Here is a 23950-nt window from a genome sequence, read left to right on the forward strand (position 1 = left end):
TATTTCCATCCTTGAATAAGTTAACTTGATGAATTTGTTTATACAGAAAATAATTTTCCTACAGAGAGCTAAAATAGAGGGAATAAACAGAACTGAAATGAAACATTTAGCACAGAACTGCTCACATCTTTACTCTGCAGCCCTGTATGCCATATCATTGCTGTGTTATACAAACAAGTGTGCTGTTCTTTGAGCGGGAGGTAAAGGAAGCGGCCCGAGGGTGGGCTAGCTTTCTCTGTGCTGTGTCACTGTCAGGGAGAGAGCTTGGTCTGCATCACTTAACACTCACCATGGTAAAAGACATGTGAAGGCTGGCTGTTGTCAGGGGCTGATTTTCCTTGCATGTCTCCTCACTGCCTGGCACCCCATCTTGTTCTGTAAAATGGCAGAAGCTTGAATTTGTGACCATTGCCAGAGAACTGGCCTTTTTGACTACTGAAATATGATCATACATGTCTTTCCTCTGCAGGAGGACCTAAAAGAATCTGCCCAGAAACTGTTACATAGAGTGGTGGTGAAACAGGAAAAGAGTTCAGCATCACAGAAAAAGACATGTAAAACCTTGATGAGAAAAATGGGCCACATTCCTCTTCTCTATTCTGGCCGTATCTTTTTTCCCTTTCCCGTTTTATGTTAAATATATATTTTTTCTGTCGATTTTTCTAATGCTCTCCCCAGTTGTCCTTACAGCTTTCAAATATTGGTTGTTAATATTGAAAATAACAGCGAAACCATTTGTGGGTTGGAGAGGATGCCGTTTTGCATATGGAAGGATTCATGGAGCTAGAATATGAGGATTTGCATCCTTTTCAATGCATTTTCTGTTGTGCATGCATGTGCCTTGTGCGATGAGAAAGAATTTAGAGGAAGTGCTTCCTTTGAATGACTCTTGAAGGATTTAATGGTCCATTTAGCTATATAAAGATTCTTTGAATGTACAGAAAGAAGGGAACTTGGCCAAAGATTGTGACTTGACTACTGAAGCTGAAGTTAAATGAAACAACACAGACTTGCTGCTACTGCAGTTTCTAGGAATCCCTTTCGTTCCTTGTTCTGTACTCTGTCCCTAGAATTAAACTTAGTAGAAAACTAAAATGTTACTTTTCAATTAAGAGTGAAGTATTGTTTTTACATACTACTCTTATTTAAAAAAAAAAAGCACATACAGTACCAGAAACATGTGAGGGAGCTTTTTGCAAATCATACTATCATTATCATTAATAGTAATAGTTTTTATGTAGCAGCTTTCTCGGAGGAACTTAGCTTTTCAAATATTGCTTTCTCAGTTATGAGCTTAGAGAGTAGCAACGTTTACCTGAGAAATACTTTTATTCAGCCACCAAGTCCAATGGTGGTGTGTTTTTATAAACTAATACATATTTTATGCTGTACTCTTGTATATATGAAATTTCTTAATAGAGATTAGGCACAAAAGTAACCCATTATGCTAATTTTGCTAGTAAGTACAAAAATCTAGACAGATGTCTTCCCGTCAGGTACATGGGTAATAAAGTAAATTAAACCCTCAGCCTTTCTTTGCTTTTTTTTTTTTTTTTTTTTTGTAGCTGTCCTGATGATTTTTTTTATTCTTTATTTTACTCACATGCTATGATTTACTCTTGATGCGAGACATTGGACATTTGAAAAGACAGAACTAAATGTTTTGCACCCTGTGCCTGTGGAAGAGGGTAGAGATTTCTTACATGTGTGATGATAAATGAATCTTTGAGCCCTTTCAGTGTTGGTGCCCATGAACATAGTGTGGCTCTGTCTCCCGACCTGTCCTACCCAGTCTCTGGTTCATTAAATCCAAGCTCGTGCTCCCTTTCCTGCTGTCACAAAGGCTGTCTTTTCTTCAACAAAAGGACCATAGGATCTTTTAAATCCCGAATCCTTCTTTCCTTTAGGGTAACCACCTCAAGGCCTTCCTTTTGCCAGCCAGCCTCAGTGGCCCCACTGTGGCCCTTCCTCTTTTTGATTTCATCTTAAACTGGCTGAGTAAGCAGGGTGAGAGAGTCATCAGCCGCTTTTAGTACAGAGCCCGGTGCCTTTGACATGTGTGGTTCAGTTCATATCCATCAAGGGAAGAGAATGCCTAATAATACTGACTTTGAAAGCAAGTTTGCCAACTCATTGTCTGTGCCAGATGCAGGGTGGGCTACATTGGGCCTGCTGGAAATTTGTTTTTGCCCATCCAGAGAACTGCAGTGGACTCCAAAGCAGTGGCCTTGTTGCCACTTTGGTTTACATGGAAGAAGGTGGTGTAGATCCCACTTTCAACTCCCACTGCACCTATCAAATGGAAGTTCAGATGTGAGGAGGCCATGAGCCACAGTGGGATATTAAAGGGAGATTTTTCTGGAGGCACATTCCTTGAAAGTCCTAAGTGGAGTTTTCAGGTGGAGTGTATGTTACCATACAGTACATGTGGTTATGATGTTAGGGCTGGCAGGTAAAGAGCAGAAGGAATCATAGGCTGATTTTATCTTTTATTTAAATAAGTCTATGTATGTGAAAATGAAGTGCTTTTGAAAAATGAAATTCTGTACAAATGCAGTTTGCATCTGATATGTGAAGATCTTTATGTTAGTTGTCTTCTGCCTGGACGAAGGCCCCTTTGAGTCTTCTGGTACTTGTGCAGAGCCACTGTGCAGAGCATCAGTCATCTGAAATGCCAGCCCTCACTTCAGCCACCTTTATGTAGAAGTCTGTGTGACAGCTTTCAGACGTTACGTAGGAAATGGAGAGTGCAAATCAAGAAAAAAGACACTGTTCTTTTTTGTTGTTGTTGTTTTTAAGTTAGACCACACCCTTAAACTTCCATAGAATACTAATTTTATGTGTAGCCCTGACTTGTATAGGAATAATATAATTTTGTGGGAGTTTGGTTACTCCTGTTGGGGTGGATGATGGTAGTTTCTTCTTTGTTGTTTTTACCATTTATTTAATCTGCCGAAGTCTCATCTCATCTGTGGTACCTGATTGAAATGTGGGTGGGCAGCATGGCTCATTTGTTGTGTTAGCCTCCCTGGCAGATTAGAGACCATAATGATGAATCTAGGGAGGGGGTTTTGACTGCCAGAGTCCCCCTTCCTACTTCATAGGATTGCTGTGCATGAATAAGAGTGGCATCTTAAAATGTGGCACAGGTAGTCAAATGTGTGCCCTATAGTTTGGCACTTGGAAAGATACACTATGATAAAAGGCCATTGAAGGGCCTACTTTTTGCATCAGTTTTGTAGTGTCTAATTGGTTTAATTCTTTATGTTATGTCTAGGAAATGGAGAGTGTGAATCAAGAAAAAAGGCACTTTTTTTTTTTAAAGTAAGACAACACCCTTAAATTTCCATTAGAATACTAATTTTATTTGTAGCCCTGACTTCTATAGGAACAATATAATTTCGTGGGAGTTTGGCTTCCATTATAATGCCAGATGATGCCACGTAGCCAAAGTGTTAATGTCGGTGTTAAGCTTCTATGATCAGATAGCTCATTAGCTAACTAGACTTCTTTTCCATGTTACTTCTGGCAGATCTGAATTTAATCCATAAAACTTGGTAACTCTTATAGATTTTCTTTCTTTTCTTTTCTTTTCTTTTTCTTTTTTTTTTTGTTTTTGTTTTTTTTGAAACGGAATCGCTCTGTTGCCCAGGCTGGAGGGCAGTGGCATGATCTCGGCTCGCTGCAACCTCGGGTTCAAGCGATTCTACTGCCTCAGCCTCCCTAGTAGCTTGGGACTACAGGGGTGCACCACCACGCCCTGCTAATTTTTGTATTTTTAGTAGAGTTGGGGTTTCACCGTGTTGGCCAGGCTGGTCTCAAATGCCTGTCCTCAAGTGATCTGCCTGCCTCGGTCTCCCAAAGTGCTGGGATTACAGGTGTGAGTCACTGCACCCAGCCCCAGGTGACTTTTTTTTGTTTGTTTGTTTGTTTGTTTTTGAGACAGGGTCTTGCTCTGTCATCTAGGCCAACGTGCAGTAACACAGTCTCAGCTCACTGCAGCCTCAGCCTCCTGGGCTCAAGCAGTCTTCCCTCCTCCCACCTCAGTCTCTCTTTTTTTTTTTTTTTTTTTTGTTTCTTTCAGATCCAGACCTACAGAGATTTTTTTTTTTTTGTATTTTTTATAGAGATGAGGTTTTGTCGTGTTACCCAGGCTGGTCTCCAACTCCTGGCCTCAAACGGTCCACCTGCCTTGGCTTCCCAAAGTGCTGGGTTTACATGCTTGAGCCACTGTACCCAGCTGGTGACTAATTTTAAAGAACTTAAGACATTTATTAATTCTTCATTGAACTTGTACATTTGTTGTCCGTAAGTAAAACAGAATTCTTCCCTCTTCCTTTCTTGCTAACGGCTTTCCTCTTTCTTTTTCAACTAGAAGAGTAGGGTAAATAATTTGTGGCTGGGGTTTAGGAGTTGAGGGTGGCGAGGCACCTGCTTGGAGTGAAGCATGTGGGTGCCAGGTCTGGCGCTTGAGAACCGAGGGTGCCTCAGGCTGCTGGGTGCAGAATTGCAGACATCTGGGCAGCGCACTGAGCACTACTGGGACCTTCGCCAAAAGGATGCTGGATGTCTTGGTGTGAAGTTTTTGACCTCTGGGTTTATTATCTGTCATTCAGAGTTTGATTTGTCCCCTTCCTCATTAGTTTATTCTGTCGTCTACATTTTATTACATTCTAGTTTAGCTATTAAATTTTAGTGTTAGGACTTTCTTTAAGATTTTTATTTTGTGGGGTTGATTTTACTCTGTGATGTACCAGATTTTATGCTGCTTTAATTGGCTTTTTAGAACTTCACACTTTATCTTTTTTTAGTTTGCCTTTTTGTCTTTTAATTTTCTTTTTCATTGTCTAAAAAAACTTACCGAATAGTAGACAGGGCTTAAAGGAAATCCTCTGCTCTTAAGTTGAGAGGCTAGATACTCTCCTCTGCCAGCATTGAGCCCTTGGCCTCTAACATCTAGCTGTGTATTTTAGTGTGGCAGCTCAGATCATTTTAGAGTTGTATTTTGCCACAAACACCCTGCATCACATTCTGTGTGGCATCCCATGCCACAAAAACATCTCTTTTACTTCTTATCCATTAGGTTCATTTCTTTATTCAAAGCCTTTTCAGGATATAAAGTGTAAGAATATGCTTTAATACCTTTCACTCTTCAAAAAGATTATAATGTAACATTTTGGAGAAGCTTGAGTCTCTGAAAACAAACCTGATTAATCCTCCTGACCTAAGCCTTAAGGTTAAGTTTTCCTAATATGGTGAGAAACTTCACTAACTTATCCCATCTGAAGAGACTGATTGAGAACTCCTTCCCATTTTCCAAACATTCTCATTAGCTGACCATATTCTCATCACATTTGGGTCCACAATCTGGTTCTTTTTCGAGTTTTCTTTCTATTCAGGACTTAGATCATTAGGCTGACACTAATCAGTGTTTAACTGTGTTCTATTTTGTAATAAATCAGGGCAGCTACCTGGCTTTCCAGTGAGCTATGGCCCTTTGTATCAAGCTTTGTTTAGAAAGCCAACAGAAGGAATTAGTTGTCTATACTGAATCCATCCAACCCCATTTCAGGTAATATGACTAGGCCGTCCTTATGGACTTACAGTTGTAAGCTGAACATGACTCCTTGCATAAAGGTAGATTGCCTAGACTGTCTCTCCATGCGACAAATACTGCTCTCTGAATATAAAGTTTGTGTTCTTCTAATGCCTGCTTCTAAAAGTTTGCATTAAGTTGGTGTATGCTTTGGTGCCATTGGGGGTGACTGCAGAACTTAAGACGTTGGTCGCTTAGCTATGGACCCTGAGCACATCCAACTACCTACCAGTGTAACCCAGCTCTTGTGATGAAATGTGAAATGTAAGTAAGGCTGGAGGAGGAACAGGGGCCCTTCGAACCTCCAGCAGCATCCTCAGAAAATGTTCTCCATCTGATTACAAGGGCTTGTCTAAAATGAGTAGATGGCTGTATATCTCATTGTCTTGCCTCATGAGTGGATGGCTCTGTGTGTTAGTCTCTAGCCTCAGGAGTGGATGGCTCTGTGTCTCTTTAGCCTCAAAAGTGGATGGCTCTACGTCTCTGTAGCCTCATGAGTGAATGGTTCCGCGTCTCTCTAGCCTCACAAATAGATGGCTCCGAGTCTCTCTAGCCTCACGAGTGGATGGCTCTGCATCTCTCTAGCCTCAGGAGAGGATGGCTCCACGTCTCTCTAGCCTCGTGAGTGGATGACTCCACATCTCTCTGGCCTCGTGAGTGGATGGCTCCATGTCTCTCTAGCTTCATGAGTGGATGGCTCTGTGTCTCAACCTCTAGCCTCAGGAGGGGTGGCCTGCTTTTTGGTCATTATCAGTAATGATGTGAGATAAGGATCACAAAAGAAGTTTGTGAGTATGAAGGCAAGGTATGTAGATGGTATTCTTTTCTATTGGTTTTTTTTAAAATGCTAGGTTTCACTCTATGTTTTTAAACTTTAGCCCGATTTTACTGAGCTTTATAGGTGTTTCATCAAGGTAGGTGCTATGTGGGGAGTTCTTATATGAGTTAATGAGAAAAATATTTAGAGTAGTGCCTGGTACATACCCAGGGCTATGTATGTTTCCGCTGTTGTTATTGCTATTACTTGTACTGTTGTAACTAGACCAGTTAACAATTATAAGTAACCTACCAGGGTAGGCTCTAGAAATACAAACATAGTAAGACACAGTTCCTTCTCTGCTTGAGCTTACATGATAGTTGGAGAAAGACACACATATAGTACTTTGATTTTAATACATTGCAGTAATGTTACCACCAACTTGTGTGTATTTTACATATCCTTTGTATGGGGTACATCATGTGACACCATCCAGGGTGGAGTGAGGAGATCATATCTGATCCAGACCGTGGTGATTAGAAAATGCTTCCTGAAATGAGTGGTGTCTATGCTGAGTCTTGCAGATGAGTAGATTGGGATAAAAGTATAGGTAGAAGAGATACATGTGTGTTTTGGAGAATAGTTCTGTATGCCTGGAAGCATAAGAGGCAAAGGGTCTGGTACCCCCATATGGAGAATCTCAGACATTATATGTAGAGGTTTGAAGCAGAGGAATGCCCCAGTCAGATTTGCATTTCAGCTGGTTACTCTGGTGACTTGAGATGAGTTTTCAGGTGATGTTTTGGTGGCATTACCATGATGCTGAGGTGGGAAATGCAGAAGGCACAGCAGGTTTAGGAGAGGAATGAGGGCAGACCTGATTTCTTCTGGGCTGGTGCCATTCAGGGATGGAATTTACAGGTGTTCCCTGCACATGGCCTAGTTATTCTTCCCACTCACAGGCTGCCACGTGGCTGTCGGCCTGAGCTAGGCCCATGAGTAGCCATCACTGCAGCTGTTAGAGGAGTCTTATGGTTCTGTATCTGCGTCAGGCAGCAGAGTGGCCTTATCTTCAATATTGCAATGTTGGTTTAAGTGATGTTACTTCTTAAAGACATTCTCATCCCCCCTACCTAGAACACTGGCCGTTTTTATAATTCCAGCTTCTATTGTAATTTGGAAGAGGAATATATGTCTATGTTTTGGATTTGATGTTATAAAAGACTAGTTTTTACGCTTACAGATATAAACGATAACTATGCATGTGGACTCTCTGTCCTTTCTCCACCAGTCTGATGTTGTATAGCCCTGCAAGTGGGGCATGAGGGTGATGAGGCAGTGGGGAGCTGTTGTGATTAATAGCCTGGGCGGGAAATGATATGTGTCTGAACTAAAGCAGTGGTCATGGGCATGGGGAGGAGTGCATTGTGGGTCTGTTTGCTTGCATGTTCTTTTAGCAACTGCGTAGTAATATTGATGAAGGCTCTTCCTTCTATGTATGTTGCTTGAATGAAGTCATCCTTGGTGAAGGTGGGGTCCTGTCTGTAAGTCTCTGCAGCTGAATGGGCCCAAATGGGTCTGAGCCATGACCAGAGAATACTTCCCAGACTCAGCTGCTTGTTTTTCACATGGGTGTGGATGTTAACTGTCTGTGCCATTTTCTCATTTAAACCTCATAATAAATCTTGGAAGACTGTATAAATATTAACCTTATTTTACAGATGAGGAAACTGAGGCTCAAATTAAGTAACTTATCCATGGTCACAGCCTATAAATGACAGTTCGAACTGGAACTAAGGTTTGTCTTGACTCAAGTCAATGCTCATATCCACCATTCTAGATTACCTTTGTTTGTTAAAAGAAAAATCTTGACTTGGATATTTTTGGGCAAAGCAGTTTTAATACAACACTTAGTTGAAAATCACAATTAGCTTATTGCAGAATAGTAGCAAAGGCAATTTAATTTACATAACTTAATTTTGTCCTTGATGGTAATGTTGTAGGGTGGACACTGAAGATTTTGTTGCTTTTTTTTCACTTCCTAGAGTGTTCTTTGATTTGTATATTGATGCATGGAAATGCTTAGCTGTCCCTTAACAACATGAGTAGTGCAAGGTCTGATGAGTTTAGAAATCTTTCCATACTCAGATCTGGGATAAGTGCTTCCCTTGGCTGTAGGCTTTTTGTCTAAACATTTGGAGAGGGCCTCTCTGACTTTCAGCTATCTTGGAGGTTCCATACAGTTCATTCTTTGGAAGGGCAGACGGAAAATCATTAGCACTTCTCTCCTTCAGCAAATTGATGTTTCTTCAAACCTGGGCTCTGGTCGGTTTCCAGATAGTAAGCCTTTTACTCCTGTAGGACCATGCATACAGGGCCCGGCAGCCCTCTAAATTAAACCGTGTACTTCACTCTGGTATAGAGAGGTCACCGTGAAAAGCATGAGCTGCCAACTCACTTTACCTGGCAGTGGTTCAACTCTTTGACAGGCCTACCTCTGATTTAAACAAATTTGAGAAATATGTAAAGTTTTGGAAGCAGTTTTGCACTGATTTGATAAAAGAAACCACAAAACACTGCAGCGCAGGTGTTGAGAATGTTTGAAAGCTGATTGAGGGAAGCAGATGGCTTTAGTCAGTGGCATCCAGCCAAAAGAGCAGGTGCTGGTCATGTGACCGCTGGTTACCAGGGTAATCTGATTGCTCTTGGCGTGCAGATGAAAGGAAAGGGGCCCAGTGTTCAGCTGTAGTATTGTATAATTTGTGGCAGTTAGAGCGGAAATAAATGCTGGAAATGGAACCTCATAGTAGGGGAGACTTCTGTCCATGTGTAGCGTAAACACTAGGACAGTTGGATGAGGAACGGTTGTATGGATTTTTTTTTTTAATTTTAAAAATATTATGCTTTCTGTGGATCTTTTGAAGACAAAGTTTTTAGAGCATTTCCTTTTTCTTTTCTTTTAAATAAAAATAGCTTTTTAAACTTAACTGCCATTTGCTATAATCTTGAATTGCTATTTTCTTATGTAGCTATTTACTATGCTAAAATGTTAACAAAATAAAATAAAACTCTGAGTATTAAGAATAACTAATTTAAGATGATCAGATATTTTATTTAGTTGAAAAAATCCATTTTAGGTGTGTGATGGGTACTTTATTAACAATACTTTTGAAATATTTTACATGACATATGCTTTATTCTGAAAGCCTTATAGATATCTTGGCTTCTTCCTTTTGTAGTAGCCGACGGTAAAAACATGCTGTTTAATGCATTGTGTCAGCACATTTTCCTAAGAACTTACACATTTCAATAAATAAACTTTTTGAAGGTTTTTGAAATACAGCTTTTGTTTTTCACAATTTATTGGAATTTGAGGCTCCCTAGAAATATTTTTGAAAAATATCATTACTGAGGTTGGATTATTTTCAGTGTTGGATAACAAATAGTAATTGGTGTTAGAAAATTTGGAGCTGATGGCCAGGCGCAGTGACTCAGGCCTGTAATCTCAGCACTTTGGGAGGCCAAGGCAGGTGGATCACCTGAGGTCAGGAGTTCAAGACCAGTCTGACCAACATGGTGAAAGCCCATCTCTACTAAAAATACAAAATTAGCTGGGCGTGGTGGTGCATGCCTGTAATCCAGGCTGCTTGAGAGGCTGAGGTAGGAGAATCGCTTGAACCTGGGAGGCGGAAGTTGCAGTGAGCCAAGATCGTGCCATTGCACTCTAACCTGGGCAACAAAAGCGAAACTCCGTCTCAAAAAAAAAAAACAAAAAAAATTGGAGCTGATTTGGAAATAGAAATGGAAGGTAACACTAAATATACATTCTGAAAGAAAATCAGGTAAAGGTTCTAGAGGTAATGGCAAACTTAAAACATTTTTTTTCTTAAAGTTTATGTCCTTTGTCTTATATGATATTCAAATTCTGCTAACATTTGTCAGCAGCATACTATGAAACATGCACTTTATTAGGGTTGCTTTACTGTATTTTTATTTTTCAGAGAACTATCTTTCAAAAAAAGGGCTAATTGTGATTATCTCAAAAAACATATAGCACCAAAATAAAGCTTATATTTAATTAAGAACACAACACTAACTAAAATTATGTACAACAGGAAATTGCTATATATTTTGATTATATTCTAAAAGATTATAAGTTGAACAAAAATGTAACTGGATGGTATAAAAGAGGATACCTTCTAGTACTGGTCGAAAGAGTACTTAAATAAGTGTGTAAAACTATCCACAAAAGATACAAAGAGATGATCATGATATCATTTTTCATGACAATTAAAAAAGTGTTGTGTACCTTAAAAACTTGATAGCAAAACTACTTCTTAATCTGATTTTTTATTATGGCTTGATGTTCTGGGGGGCATTTTGCACAAATATACTATGTGTGGTATAAGTTTTTGCATGCAATTTATTTTTAATTAGGTCATATATTTGCTAAAAGTCATTAATATGGAGTTTTGCCAGGAAAACTTAATTGGAAGTTGTATTTAACTGTAAATAGCCAATATGTATGAACTTAACAATTGTCATTGATACTTTTGGGATATTAATGTGGGAAATATAAGAGACATGCAGAGACACATTAAAAGTGAACACTAAGTGATCCACTTTGAATTCTAGTAATAAGAAACCTGACTCAGAAGCAAGTGCTTTGAAGAAAAAGGTCAACAAGGGAAAAACAGAAGGTTCTGAAAATTCAGACTTAGATAAAACACCCCCACCATCTCCTCCTCCTGAAGAAGACGAGGACCCAGGTGTTCAGGTAATATAATTATTGTGATCCCCGAGCCTTGGTCATTTAACATAGGTAACTTTAGCCATGTATGAAGTACACAAGACCTCTGCTATCTTGTTATAGAGATGCTTTTGAGATGTCTTTATTGTAGTCTGGAACATTATCTCCATAGTGATGTGGGGAGGGGGAGCGGGCGTGGAACAAGAAATTACACTCCTGACGAGAGTGGCTTGATTTTGCTATCTTTGATTCTATAATTAATAAGGCAGAGATTCTTCATTTATTTCTGTAAATGTACATTTTGCTGTCTATGTTATTGTTAACATATTGTTGAACATTTTGTGAATATACAGGCTCATATAAAACTTCATTCACATTTTAAAATTTCTCTAAAGTTTGGTTGATTGTCACTTTTTTTAATTTTGCAGAATTAAAAATCAAGATATAGTTTGTAGTAGCTTGTCTAAAGTTTCTGACATCTGACAGTCAAAGTTGAGATATATTCATGTAATGTAACTCATGTAATACTAAAGTTTCTAAGAACAAGCCAGTGACTTTCCAAATGGCAACTCTGCAGAATATTCTCCCGACATTAGGAGAGTTTTATAGGAATGAGTTGAAAGGCTAACCCCTGAAGTGAACGTGAGGAATGTAGGTTCTTGTGTGTGAAGCATATTGCCTTCACTGATTGGACTGAGAAGGACCCTTACACGTGACAGTTAAAAATTATTTCCTTGTTAGGTTCCCTGGAAGCATGCCAGTGTAGTCCACTGGGATGGCTGAGAATGTAACTTATGTGAATGACATCTAACTTGCCAAGGAGCAGTTCCTGAAGAGTTGTCCTGCAGGAGGAAGCCAGCCTCTAGAAGCTTACTGGACTTTTTCTTATCGTTTAGTACACACTCAGGACTTTCCACCTGTACCCTCACCAGTCAGAAACAAACTATTTGTAGTGTGCAGCTCTATTCCAAAGAATTTCAGATATTTTTGGGTTTGGCTTTTTGTTTGTTAGAGTAGAACTCCCTGATATCTGTAACTTCACAGAATAGCCTTAAGCTGGACCTGAAAGGGAGGGAGAGAGAGAGAGATGGAGTGAATGAATGCGTTTTGGTTTGGTTTGGTTTGGTTGTGTAACTAACATAGTGATACTTTTGGCAGTGTGGGTTATTTTGTGATTTTATTTTATACATCAATGGAAAGATACTGGGAAGGTAAGTAGATATCATTTTTTAATTGCGTAGGCTGTTTTACAACTAAAGCGTTTTAATGATTTTTATTTTTTTACTGGGATCTGGGCTTACCGAATCAAATGTTTTAATGATTTTGAGGTGTTTTTTTTTTTTTTTTTATCCTTAAGGATATTTTCTCCTGATTTATGTTTGCTTAAAGTAGGACCTTTATGTCAATAGTATTTGGACAACATTAAGAATTTGTTTACGTCAGTAGAGGAAATTCTGTTGTTCTTTCACAAATACTGCTATTGTTTTTTTAAAAGTATGTTTATATTAATTCAGACCCAGATGGACCTTATGAAATACTAGCTTTAGGGTTTTTTTTGTTTTTTCCTGCTGCATTTCAAATATGGAAAACTGCTAATCAATTCAAGTGAACATTGGTGTAACCTTTCTAATTGACTAGGGCCTAACTGTTACGTGTTCAATAGCTAATATAAGCAGCCACACAAGATCTGACTTTGAAAGTTGTGCTTTCTTAATATGTCTGACACAGGAAGTGATGCTGACTTGTTGTTTATTATATTTCTTCCTGTAACACATGCATGAAGGGCTTAGCATTAAAATTCTTGAGTTTTGTGATTGATTTACTAAGGTCCATGTCATATAATTTTAACTAACTCAAAATTGTGTCACAAGTTACTTCAACAGTGAGGTCATGGAAGCATTTAAATGTTCTATTTGTTATACCTGTTTTAAGTATCTTTTCTAAAGCAATCTGAGTTTAAAAAGTCGATCTATTATTTTAGTGTCAATTCAAAAGTTTTGAATTATGGTTTAAAGACAGTTCTTATATTTCATTTTGATTCGCAAAAATCTTTCAGATAATAATAGTTTACCAGATCACAATAGAAACATTGTGTATTAGATAATTTAATTTTACATTGGGGAATTGTGAAAGGAACCTTGATACTCAAAATAAATGTAAGATCAACTATTATTTTAAAACTAGAGAAGCCATGTAACATTTAAAAATTTGTATAAAATTGAGTTATAATTGTATTTTGGGGTGTTTTTACATATGAAGTGACCTTGTATCCACTGCTAACTAACTCCATCACTATTGCCCAGATTTATATCACAAAGTTGATATGAGGAGGAACTTATATTTTAAAAGTTATACTTACCAACTCATAAATTTCTGTTTAAAAAGAAGAAAGCACTCTGTCTTATTGCACTGGATGGAACCCTTCTTTAACGTCAGGGTAGGATTTAGCATAAAGTGGATTTGTCTTAAACCCTATCCAGTTACTTATATGGCACAACACTGTGACAGTGGGGCCTTAAGCAGGGAAACCTGATGAAACATCTGCAGGCAGATCACTAGGAGCCCATTCCTTCTTACTGGAATGGTGTAAAGATGGAAATATAAATGAATCCATTTAAATTGAGTTAAATTGACATATCAAATGAAATACAGCATATGCTAAATTTTGCAGTATTAAAATTGTTCTTGATAATGGCCTTTTATATCTTGAAGAAATTGGTGGTCCAGAAGTGAGGAATGGTAAAGTGGGCATGAGAGCAGGAGTAAGTAGGTCAGCTTTGGAAAGAAAAGGGAAGCTGTACAAGGTAACTGGGCCATTTTTCTTTGGAAAGCTGGGGCTGATTAATGATAACTTTAGTCCTACTAATTACGTCTCACATTATTTACCATGTACTGTTCTAAAAGCTTTGAATGAATTCCCTTATGTGATCTTCACAGTATTCATATGAGGTAGTTACTGTCATTAACCGCATTCTACAGACCAAGAGTCATCCACAAAATTACTTGTCCAAGGTCACATGATAAGAGTCACATGGTAAGAGTCGAGGCCAGTTCAAACAAGAGCTCTTCGTTCTAGGACTTACAAGATCAAATTGCCACCTGAGATATGGGGAAGGATTGCAGATGGCAAAAGACTCTGCTGAAATCTCTATTGCCTCCACCTGGGGTTGATTTGGGCAGTGCCAAAGCTTTGTCCTGTAGAGGAGGGTCCCAGGAGGAACCTCTGGCCCATGTCACTACTCCCTCCGTGTAAGCCACAGGGAAGTCTCTTAATAAAGTTTTTCTAGAGTGGTCTCACGTCAGAAAAGTACTTTGCACCTCTGTGGCCACAGCTGTGTGTGGCTTGTAGCTAACAGTCTCTAACAATCTATTTGATGGTCATATTATACCAAGTTCATATTGTGAACTGTCTCAAATCCCTTTTTAAGAGCAGGGAGAACACAAACTTAATAAGATTTAAATCAATCAGTACCACTCTTTGGGGAAAAGTACTGGGATTGTGTTCATCCTGACTTGAGAGTTGGTAGTGCCTGTCTTGCTTTAGGTGCGCACAATGTATGTTTTGCCGCTCTCTTCCTTACTGTCTCAACTTTAGCATTCATCAGACTCTTTAAAAAGTTTTATTTCATAATTCTTAGAAAAAATTTTGTATAAAAATTTTTCTCAATATTTTTATTTCTTCTGTGTGCTTTGCAAACTCATTCTATAGGTTGTAATATTCTTGAATTCATTAGCAGCTTAAAATTTTACATGTGTCATTTTCAAATTTAGATTTCACATACATATATCAATAAAAAGGTTATTTCTCCTTATTTTTAATTAGCTTGCAAAATGAATTATTTGACAAAACAGTTAAATAGTATAGAATTATTATGAACAAAGAGTTCAGAACCTCTTGTTCTGCTCCATTTGCTTCTTTCCCCATCTTTATAACTATTAATAGTCTGTTGTGTGTTTTTTCAGATTCCTTTGTTTAAAGCCATATACATATACATTCATTTTTTTAGCAAATACTCATTGAGGCATAGAGAAGTAAACAAGATATGCAGTCTTTTTGTCTTAAGAAGTTAATATATCAATGAGCTGCACACATCTAAATAGATAACATTTTTTTATTTATCTTAAATAGAATCTTAAGCTACTTCTTGTTATGTGGCTTGTTTTTCTTTTTATTTTACAGTTTATCTTGCAGATATTCCCAAACTTCCTGGAAGTGAAGGTAGTGAGGCAAAGAGTCTGCGTGTGTAAGTTTTGATGGATAGGACCACATTGTCCTGCAAGGACTGTATGGGTTGCATTTTGACCACAGGATTGTGAGAATACCCAGTTTGCCAGTAATCCTGCTAATACTGGCTGTTACCAATCTTTTTAATTTTAACCACTATGCTAAAAACATATTTTTTAAAGTAAAATTACTTTTCATAGTCATTCATTATGAATTTTGCCATTTAACCCTTCATCTCTTCAGAAATTTTCAGAGTATTTCTTTTAGGATCAAGATTAAAATACAAAAACCTTTCATTGAAAATGGCCTGAAATGTTTTGGGTACCTTGGATAGCATTATAACAATATTTGTATAGAACTTTATAATTTACAGATTATCTTCTAATGCACTGATTTTTTTTGGACTTTTTATATGGGAAAAATGTTAAAATGTACAAAGGTAGAAGGAATAGTATAATGAACCCCTGTAGATTCATTAGCCAGCTCCAGTATTGCTGCCACTTTTGATGGACATACTGACTGAGTGAGGAACCAGATTTGTTGTTATTTCCATTTTCCCAGTTGAAGGGCACGTAGCTGGGAGTGGCAGGGCTACAGCTGTTCCAGGCGTCTGACTCCAGATTTCCACCCATTTCTATTTTATTTGTTACCACTGTGATCTTTTCACATCATTTATAGGATTAACATTATCACCTTTTCCTTAAGATTAATTTTTTAAAAATTCATCCTTCCACTCGGTGCCATTATAAAGAGCATTTTTCTTTTTAATCATTAAGTTCAAGGCCACTGTGTTGGGTTTTTGTTTTAGAAGAGACGGTCCAGCAGACAGGTGAAGAGAAAGCGCTACACTGAAGACCTGGAGTTCAAGATTTCCGATGAGGAGGCAGATGATGCAGATGCTGCTGGGAGGGATTCCCCCTCCAACACCTCGCAGTCAGAACAGCAGGTTAGTGCCAGATTTGTGGGATTTATGGATGCATTTTAAAGATGGACTGGAAATTTCATTGCTGCAATCTGAGAAGTGCAGTGGAAGCTTTGTACTTTCAGCAAGGGAACATCCACCTAATGTTGGATAATGTGCTATGGGAAATACGTTGTTTAGCAGTATCTTTTAAAAAGCCCTGTTCACTGCAATTTATTTTTATATAAGCCTGTGATATGTAATTTGACACAATTTTGGAGAATTAATGGTCTATGCTGAGGAAGAGCCAGAGTTAAAATATAAGGAGGCTGAATATACCTCTGAGAATTCAGTGCTGTGGCTTCTGGGACTTTAATAAACCACTCAAGCTTGTCTCCTGCTGTTAGGCACTGTGAGAACCCCTTTATGAAATTACTGCCTTGTAGTACCCAGCAGGGTGTACTTTATTCTCTGTGCAATGTAAATGATGGATAAAACAGTTTGTATAAAATATGGGTAGTGTAGGATTGATCATTATAAAGATCTTTTTTTTTTAAAAAAATGCTTTTTTCTTACCATTACTGTACTTTAGTTAACAAACTGGTAACCCGTTGAAAAGTGTATTAAATGCACCTTTGCGTTTTATTTGGTAATTTTTTCTATGTTAAGTTGTTACATAATGTTTTATGTGACCTCCATAGATAAAAGATGCCTACTATAGCAGAATGATGAGTATCTTTACCCCATGGGTATAGATGAAGAAAAGTTGTATTTTTGACTGCTAACATGTAGAAATTATTTTGTCTTGGTGGCTAGAATTTCTGATTGCTCTCTAGCTTTAGGGACCTAGGTTGGTCCACATAATTAAACCATATAATCATGAAGTAATAAGCACAAATCTTCCTTTTGCCTTTCAGTAGAGTGAGATTTTTGTTCCTTTCAGTCGTGTGTCTCACTGATAACTTTGTGCCCAGTGACTTAAAAGGTGTGGAGGTGGTAGCAAAAGGGAAAGATTTCTTGCTCTTATAGCTTGAGATGAGATGTTTTCTATTTGAATTGATTCACAGGACTCTTTTTTTTTTTTTTTTAAGGAATCTGTTGATGCAGAAGGCCCCGTGGTAGAAAAAATTATGAGCAGTCGTTCAGTAAAAAAGCAGGTGAGTGCCATTTGGAACGATTAAAATCTGTGAGGTGTATGCAACTCTTACAGAATTGTTGGCTTTGTAATTTTCTTTTAAAATTCTAATATTGTAAAATAAAACTTCTAGTAATAATTTTAATCCTGTCTAATTTGTTAACCCAATATGAATCTTTGGGATATTTGACCCCAAATGAAATTAAAATATATCAAGCAGTCAGTGCTTTATTACACCATTTAGAGTGAACTAGAAACTCAAAAGTCTCCAAATAAATGTATGGGACTTTCAAAGTTGTAGACTGCCTTTTTCATAAATATTATTCATAAAAATCAAAACATGAATTTACTTCTAATCTCTCTTAGGACGGTTTTCCCCCCTCTTTCATGTTAGGATGGAAATTCGGTCATTTTAGCAAGTAGGTGTTTTCTCATGTGTATTGTAACATTTTCTCATATACAGTTTTTCATTTCTTTCTTGCCAGTGCAAAAGTGAAATACAGGTCTATTTTCAGTGTAATTTTAAAAAATAGTTTTGACTTAGTACTTCAGAGTTATTCAAAGTTTCTGTTGATCTGCAAAGGTGAGCTCTAAGTATCTGTCACTAGTCTGATTGCTTTGTCATTGAGGTACTCATATGCTCTTTAACAAAAAATGCCAGTGACACCGTGTTTTCTTTTACTGATGAAAATTCCCTGTTTTAGCCACCTCCCTTCTTACAGCCCACTTTGAGAAGATGCTTTGCTTAGTTTGAATAATTACATAAACCTGCAGGTGCATTAGGTATTACAACATGCAATTTTTTGTGTCTCTAGGAAGTAGTCTGCTTTAGACATAGGTGTCTGTGTCGCACCTTCAGTCGTTATTGATTCCACACAGTTCTTTCTTTGTATTTGCTTTCAAGGAGGGTGGAACTACAACTTCATGTTTCAGCATGTAAAACAAACTTCAAAAAATTAAAAAATAAAATGTAAAGACATGGTCTAGCTACGAACTCCTGGGCTCAAACAATTCTCCTGCCTTGGTCCCCCAAAGTGCTGGAATTACAGGTGTGAGCCATAGTGCCTAAAGTTGTTTATTTTTAGTAAAATGTATACAAAGTATCTCCCAGTAAGAGAGTTGAGGAATGGAGGATTTACAGGACTCAGTGAGAGTCCTATAATAAAGTGCGATCCCAGGCTTATCAAATAGGAAACCATTACCATTCAAATACTGCTATTGAGTGATCCTTGAACATGTTATTGCACCAGCAGGTAAACTTCTCTTTACTTTCATGTTAATACTGTGTGCTTTGCTATCGTGTGATTCAAGGTATGAATTTTTATCGAAATATGTATCTCTAGTTTGTAAGAAAACAAGAGCAATATGTCAGGGTGTTTTCCAGTTGAGTATAGGGGATACGGTGTATGGAGTGACTGGCTATCTTGGTGACTTTTTGAATGTGAAGGTTTCCTGATGAATGAAATGATAAAATCTCAGCCAAATTTTCCACCTGCTCAAGTAGAAACAAGCACTATTTAACTCATTAGAAGGTTGCATTTTTGTCCTACTAATGACTCTAGAACTACTAATTTATGAATTGTAGATATATGGTAAAATTTAAATACTTGACATGCTTTGAAGAACAATCCCCTTCTCTGAATTGAAGTGACTTGTTTGAGTAAATAGCATGTCGTTTAGATGGGATATATTAATTTTCATTCAATTGATAGTGCTTCAGCAGGCATACTCAGCAGGTTTAGGGGTTGCAAATTATAATTAGCTCTATTATTCAGAGCTACTTACACTATACATTATGTAGAACACTGCTTTTTCTTTCTGTTTTGCCCACTTTAGGGTTTTTGTTTTCTTTTCCTCTTTAGCTACCCTTTAAAGATAGGTACCCATGGTTTAGGAGTAGATACTGTTAACCATTTACTGATGATTGGGTTTATCTTATCATAGGAGATTAAAAATCACTGTACAGGAGGGTGGACATTTGTTGAGTTGGTGAATTTGAAGCTGGAGAAAATTAATGGAAAAAATTATTCTGGAAGGGAGATATGCTTTGAGGTATGATTTAAAATAAAGAAGAGATGTGGAGCTCATGGAATTACTTGTCAGTTACTGGTATTTCTTAAAGGGCAATAAAAAAGCGTTAGAAAGTACTAAACATTAACAGGTGCTAACTTTTTAAACTGCTAATATTCTCGAAGTAGGTAGTTTAGTTATCACCTTTAATAACATTGGAAGAAAGTGTTGCGAATAGAAACAAAAGGAAATTTGAGATTTTTTGTGGATTCGATCTGTGCCTGCTGGTCTGTTTCTTATTACCATGAATAATTTAATAATTGGCTGTGAGAAGGTGTCTTTATCTCTGCCAGGCAGCACTGTAGAAACTGGCTATGAGCTCTGCATGGTGTTGACACAGAGTAGAGACTCCATGTTTTTCAAAGTCAGGTGACCTCATCACTATGGCCTGAGAAGCATCATGATCCATTATGATGGAGTTGTGCAAACATAAAACTCACTTGGCAGAGGCACCCTAATTCAGCACCTCATATTAAATAGGGGTAGCTCAAGCATTTATGTTGTTCTAAACCCAGGTTAATGTCTATGACACCTAGTTGCATGAGGTAGTTGGTGCCTATTTGAATTTTGAGGTAGATATATGAGTAGATACTTGGATTGTATAAAGGCTTATTATTTTGTTTTCCTTGTTTAGTCAGCCTGTAGCTGTTTCTGCTTTGAGCCATTCATCTTTGGAGAATAATTCAAAGATTCTTTTTTTTTTGTATCAGAAGGCCAAAAGTAGTTTTAAAAGTGAATTGTGACTGTATTCCCTAAAATTCTTTATTTTTCTTTAAGTTAACTACAGGATGTATTTTCAGAGTGTGTGTTTTAATTCTTTAGTTGAGCCTCCTAGAGTGTAAAGAAGGCAAAACTCTTAATCTCATCCATTATTATGTCCTTGTTGTTTCCCTAAGTGAACTGTGATTTGGTGTCTCTAGTAAAGTAATACGGTAGATTGGGCCAGAAGTCAAAAGGGATTCATACCCATGCCTTATTGATAACTTTATTGAGGTGCTTTTTCATTCTTTTGTGTATTATTTAACAAAATTTTCTTTTTTTTTTCTCTGTAGTTTAGTTTCTTGACTATGACTACTTAATTTAGTAGTAGGACGCATAGAAAAGGCCTAAGTTAGGCCTACACTCTGGGTGGCTATTTAGAATCCAAGTGGCTGGAGAACTCATTTATTGCCTTCTCAACATTTCTGGTTTGTTTGAACAGTGGGACAAGTATGGCTTAGTATGTTTGAAACTTTAAATTTCATATGAATAATAAGGATTTCCATAGACTAATTTTGGAACTAATGAAAAGGTGTATACATTTCTCAGAAAAATTCTGTTTAATTCATAATATTACTGGATTCTCAAATTTAATGGTAGCTGCTCAAGAAATAAATCTGAGTGTTGTGTGTATATGTGTGTGTATGTATGGGAATAGTGCTGTGACTTAGTTATTCGTTGCCTATGCCCATTGTAGAATGGCTTCTGAAAATGGGGCTTAAAGGTGAGAGGTTTTGGGGTGGAGGCTGTTGTAAGCTGTCATCAGAGGCTGGTCAAACTGCCTCCCATTTAGTAAATAATTGAAATGATGTTTCTGAGGGCTTATGAATTCACACACTTTTGTTAAATTGTTTTACTGTTCAGTAAAAGAAAAGAGGTCAGCATGATCGTATTTATGTGAAAGAAACAGTGAAAAACAGCTCTATTTATAGTTTTAGGGGCAAGAAGGTGGTGATCCAATATGTGTGGTCCGTTAAACAGAACAAAGTATTGTATTCTGAAACATCCTAAAGATAACAAGCCCTGGGACATTCTGTACCAGCTCCAGGTGCTGCTAAATGAAGTTTCAGAACCTAGTTGGTTCCTCCTAGGCAGCCCTAGACTCTCTTGTCAGGCATCTTCACAGCAGGTTCCCAGAGGAATAGCTATCATGACAAGAAAGTGGGTAGTAATGAGAGTTGGGGACAGATGGCTGTAAGAGTCAGAGCTTTCTGGGAACAGACTTGAGACAGAATAAAAACTGTCTTTACTGTTCAAGATTTGATCCTGTATGTTTTGGTGCCCACTTAGAATTATGGGATGATGAGACCATTTAGAATGAGAAGGAAAGGGACAGTATGAGAGAAAAGATCAGATAGAAGAATCAGGAGAAATAATAAGAGCATAGACATGATAAATCTTGTTTATGATTTATAACATATATCAGTTATATAAATGATACATGGTTTTGAAAATGCCTTTAAAATTGAAAAAATATAATTATTATCAGAAGGGCAAAAGCTCAGACCTTTGAGTTCCATTCTTGATTTGAATTTCATGGTAATGCTGTGTGAAGAATCAAAGGATCTAGTTTCATCCTTGCTTCTTGCTTCTCTTTTTCCCTGATCATCTACTATCTTTTTGTCTTTCTGCTGGAATGTCTGGTTCTCTATAAAGATAATATATCTTGAAATGGGAGGCCGGGTGCCGTGGCTCAAGCCTGTAATCCCAGCACTTTGGGAGGCCGAGGCGGGCGGATCAGGAGGTCAGATCAAGACCATCCTGGCAAACACGGTGAAACCTCGTCTCTATTAAAAATACAAAAAAAATTAGCAGGGCATGGTGGCGGGACCTGTAGTCCCAGCTACTCGGGAGGCTGAGGCAGGAGAATGGTGTGAACCTGGGAGGCGGAGCATGCAGTAAGCCAGGATTGCGCCACTGCACTCCACCCTGGGTAACAGAGAAGAGCAAGACTCCATCTCAAGGAAAAAAAAAAAAAAAGAAAGAAAGAAAAAGAAAAAGAAATGGAAGTAGAATGGGGAAATATTAAGACTAGAGAAAAAAGTAGGGTGGATCTTGGATGGATTGCCACTTGAACTTGATAGTATTTATTTACAAATTAATTCCATGTTCCATTTATGTTGCTGGTTCTTGAAGCCATCCAACAAACATTTATTTTTATTTTGGATAACTAAAAGTCTATGACATAGAAGGCATTCTGAATACATTAGTTTAAAATAATGCTTTATAGTTATCACCTTTCATAGATCCATTAGGTCACAACCAGATATTAATAGATATTGACCACTCCTGCATGTCCAGACTCCTTCTTGATGATTTCTAGACAGGCCAAAACTACTTAAAATATAGGTTTAGCTGGGTGCAGTGGCTCATGCCTGTAATCACATCACTTTGGGAGGCTGAGACGGAGGGATTGCTTGAGCCTAAGAGTTTGAGACCAGCCTGGGCAACATGGTGTAAAACCCAGCCTACAGAAAATACAAAATTAGCTGAGCATGGTGGTGTGTACCTGTAGTCTCAGCTACCTGGGGAGGTGGCAGGGAGGCGCAGGGGTTGCTGAGGCAGGAGGGTTTCTTGAGCCTGGGAGGTTGGGGTTGCAGTGAGCCATGTTTGCACCACTTCACTCAAGCCTGGGTAACAAAGCAAATCCTATCTCAGAAAAGAAAGAAAAAAAATTAGGTTTAACTGTTATAAGTGAGAGTTTCAAAGAAAAGTTTAAGTTCACAATCTTTGAAAATAGTTTGAAGGTTAGAGATTGAGGGGACTAGTACCTTTGAACAGATCTGTGCCCGTCTGTTATCCAGTAGAAGCCTTTGCTCTTTCGTTTGTTCTTTGCCATGTTCCTACTTGCCTTGATTTTCTTCGAAGCATTTTGGAGGTGGCTGAACAGCCATACATGACCCTCAAGGCAGGCTTGGGGTCTCTTGTAAGAGTATAAAAGCAATCCCCAAACATCTGTAAGTGGTGTTTATATTTTAGATCCCTGATTTATCTGATCAAATGTTCCAGAAGGAAATTACATATTATGACTTGCTTAAGAGCCTAAAACCAAAAGGGGAATAAAAAGAGATGCCTAAAATATCATCTGAACATTAACTTCTGCATACACTACAGCAGGTAGGATCAAGGGAGATATTATAGATAATCTTACTACTGAAAACTCTTGATTTGGCTGACATGTATCACAATTTTAACCTTACCTAAATGTAGTATTTGGAGTGTTAATTTTATTTGGCTGCTATGTGTGTGAGACATCTTGTCTGAGAGATTTTAATTGTACCATTGAGTGAAACTATGAATAGTGATGCACTGAAATTATAGCATAAGAACAAGGTTTAGTTTTATATGGTTTCTTGTTTAGAGTTATTAAGTATATGGAGAAATAAATGTCTTTTAAATATTTTAAAACATTACAAAACCCACAATGTAAAGTTGCCATGAGGCAGCCAAAAATAATACATATGGCATTCAGGAGAGCAGTTGCTAATTGGCTGCTGCCTGAGAAAATGGTACACTTGGCGTCTACTTAACACTGTGGGTTTGGCAGAAAGCCAAATGTGGGGTCAGGTTGTTGTGAATGAAGCTGCATGTGGTTAGGGAGGAGTTAAAGTGATTCATGTCTTAGAAGCTCTTGCACGTCGGGCAGAGGTGCGTGCATGGGCCTGAGCGTGGCAGTCTCCGTGGCCCTGGCCGCCTCCCAGCTCACAGCGTGCTCATCTTACATGAAGGGCCTGTGCTGCTCTTCTCAGTCCTGTTT

The 23950-nt window shown here is 37.9% G+C and overlaps 1 protein-coding gene across 10 annotated transcripts in view; it reads left to right on the forward strand.

Annotated features, from left to right (window-relative positions):
- CHD7 (chromodomain helicase DNA binding protein 7) overlaps nucleotides 1-23950 on the forward strand; it is a 188464-nt gene that overhangs the window by 105089 nt on the left and 59425 nt on the right. For all 10 annotated transcript variants that reach the window (XM_021942359.2, XM_021942365.2, XM_021942367.2 and 7 more), the window contains 3 exons: nucleotides 10989-11130; nucleotides 16137-16274; nucleotides 17321-17386. In XM_021942359.2, coding sequence (XP_021798051.1) covers nucleotides 10989-11130; nucleotides 16137-16274; nucleotides 17321-17386 — 346 coding nt within the window. The remainder of the gene's footprint in view (nucleotides 1-10988; nucleotides 11131-16136; nucleotides 16275-17320; nucleotides 17387-23950) is intronic.

This window comes from Papio anubis, chromosome 8 (assembly GCF_008728515.1).
Source record: "Papio anubis isolate 15944 chromosome 8, Panubis1.0, whole genome shotgun sequence".
NCBI lineage: Eukaryota > Metazoa > Chordata > Mammalia > Primates > Cercopithecidae > Papio > Papio anubis.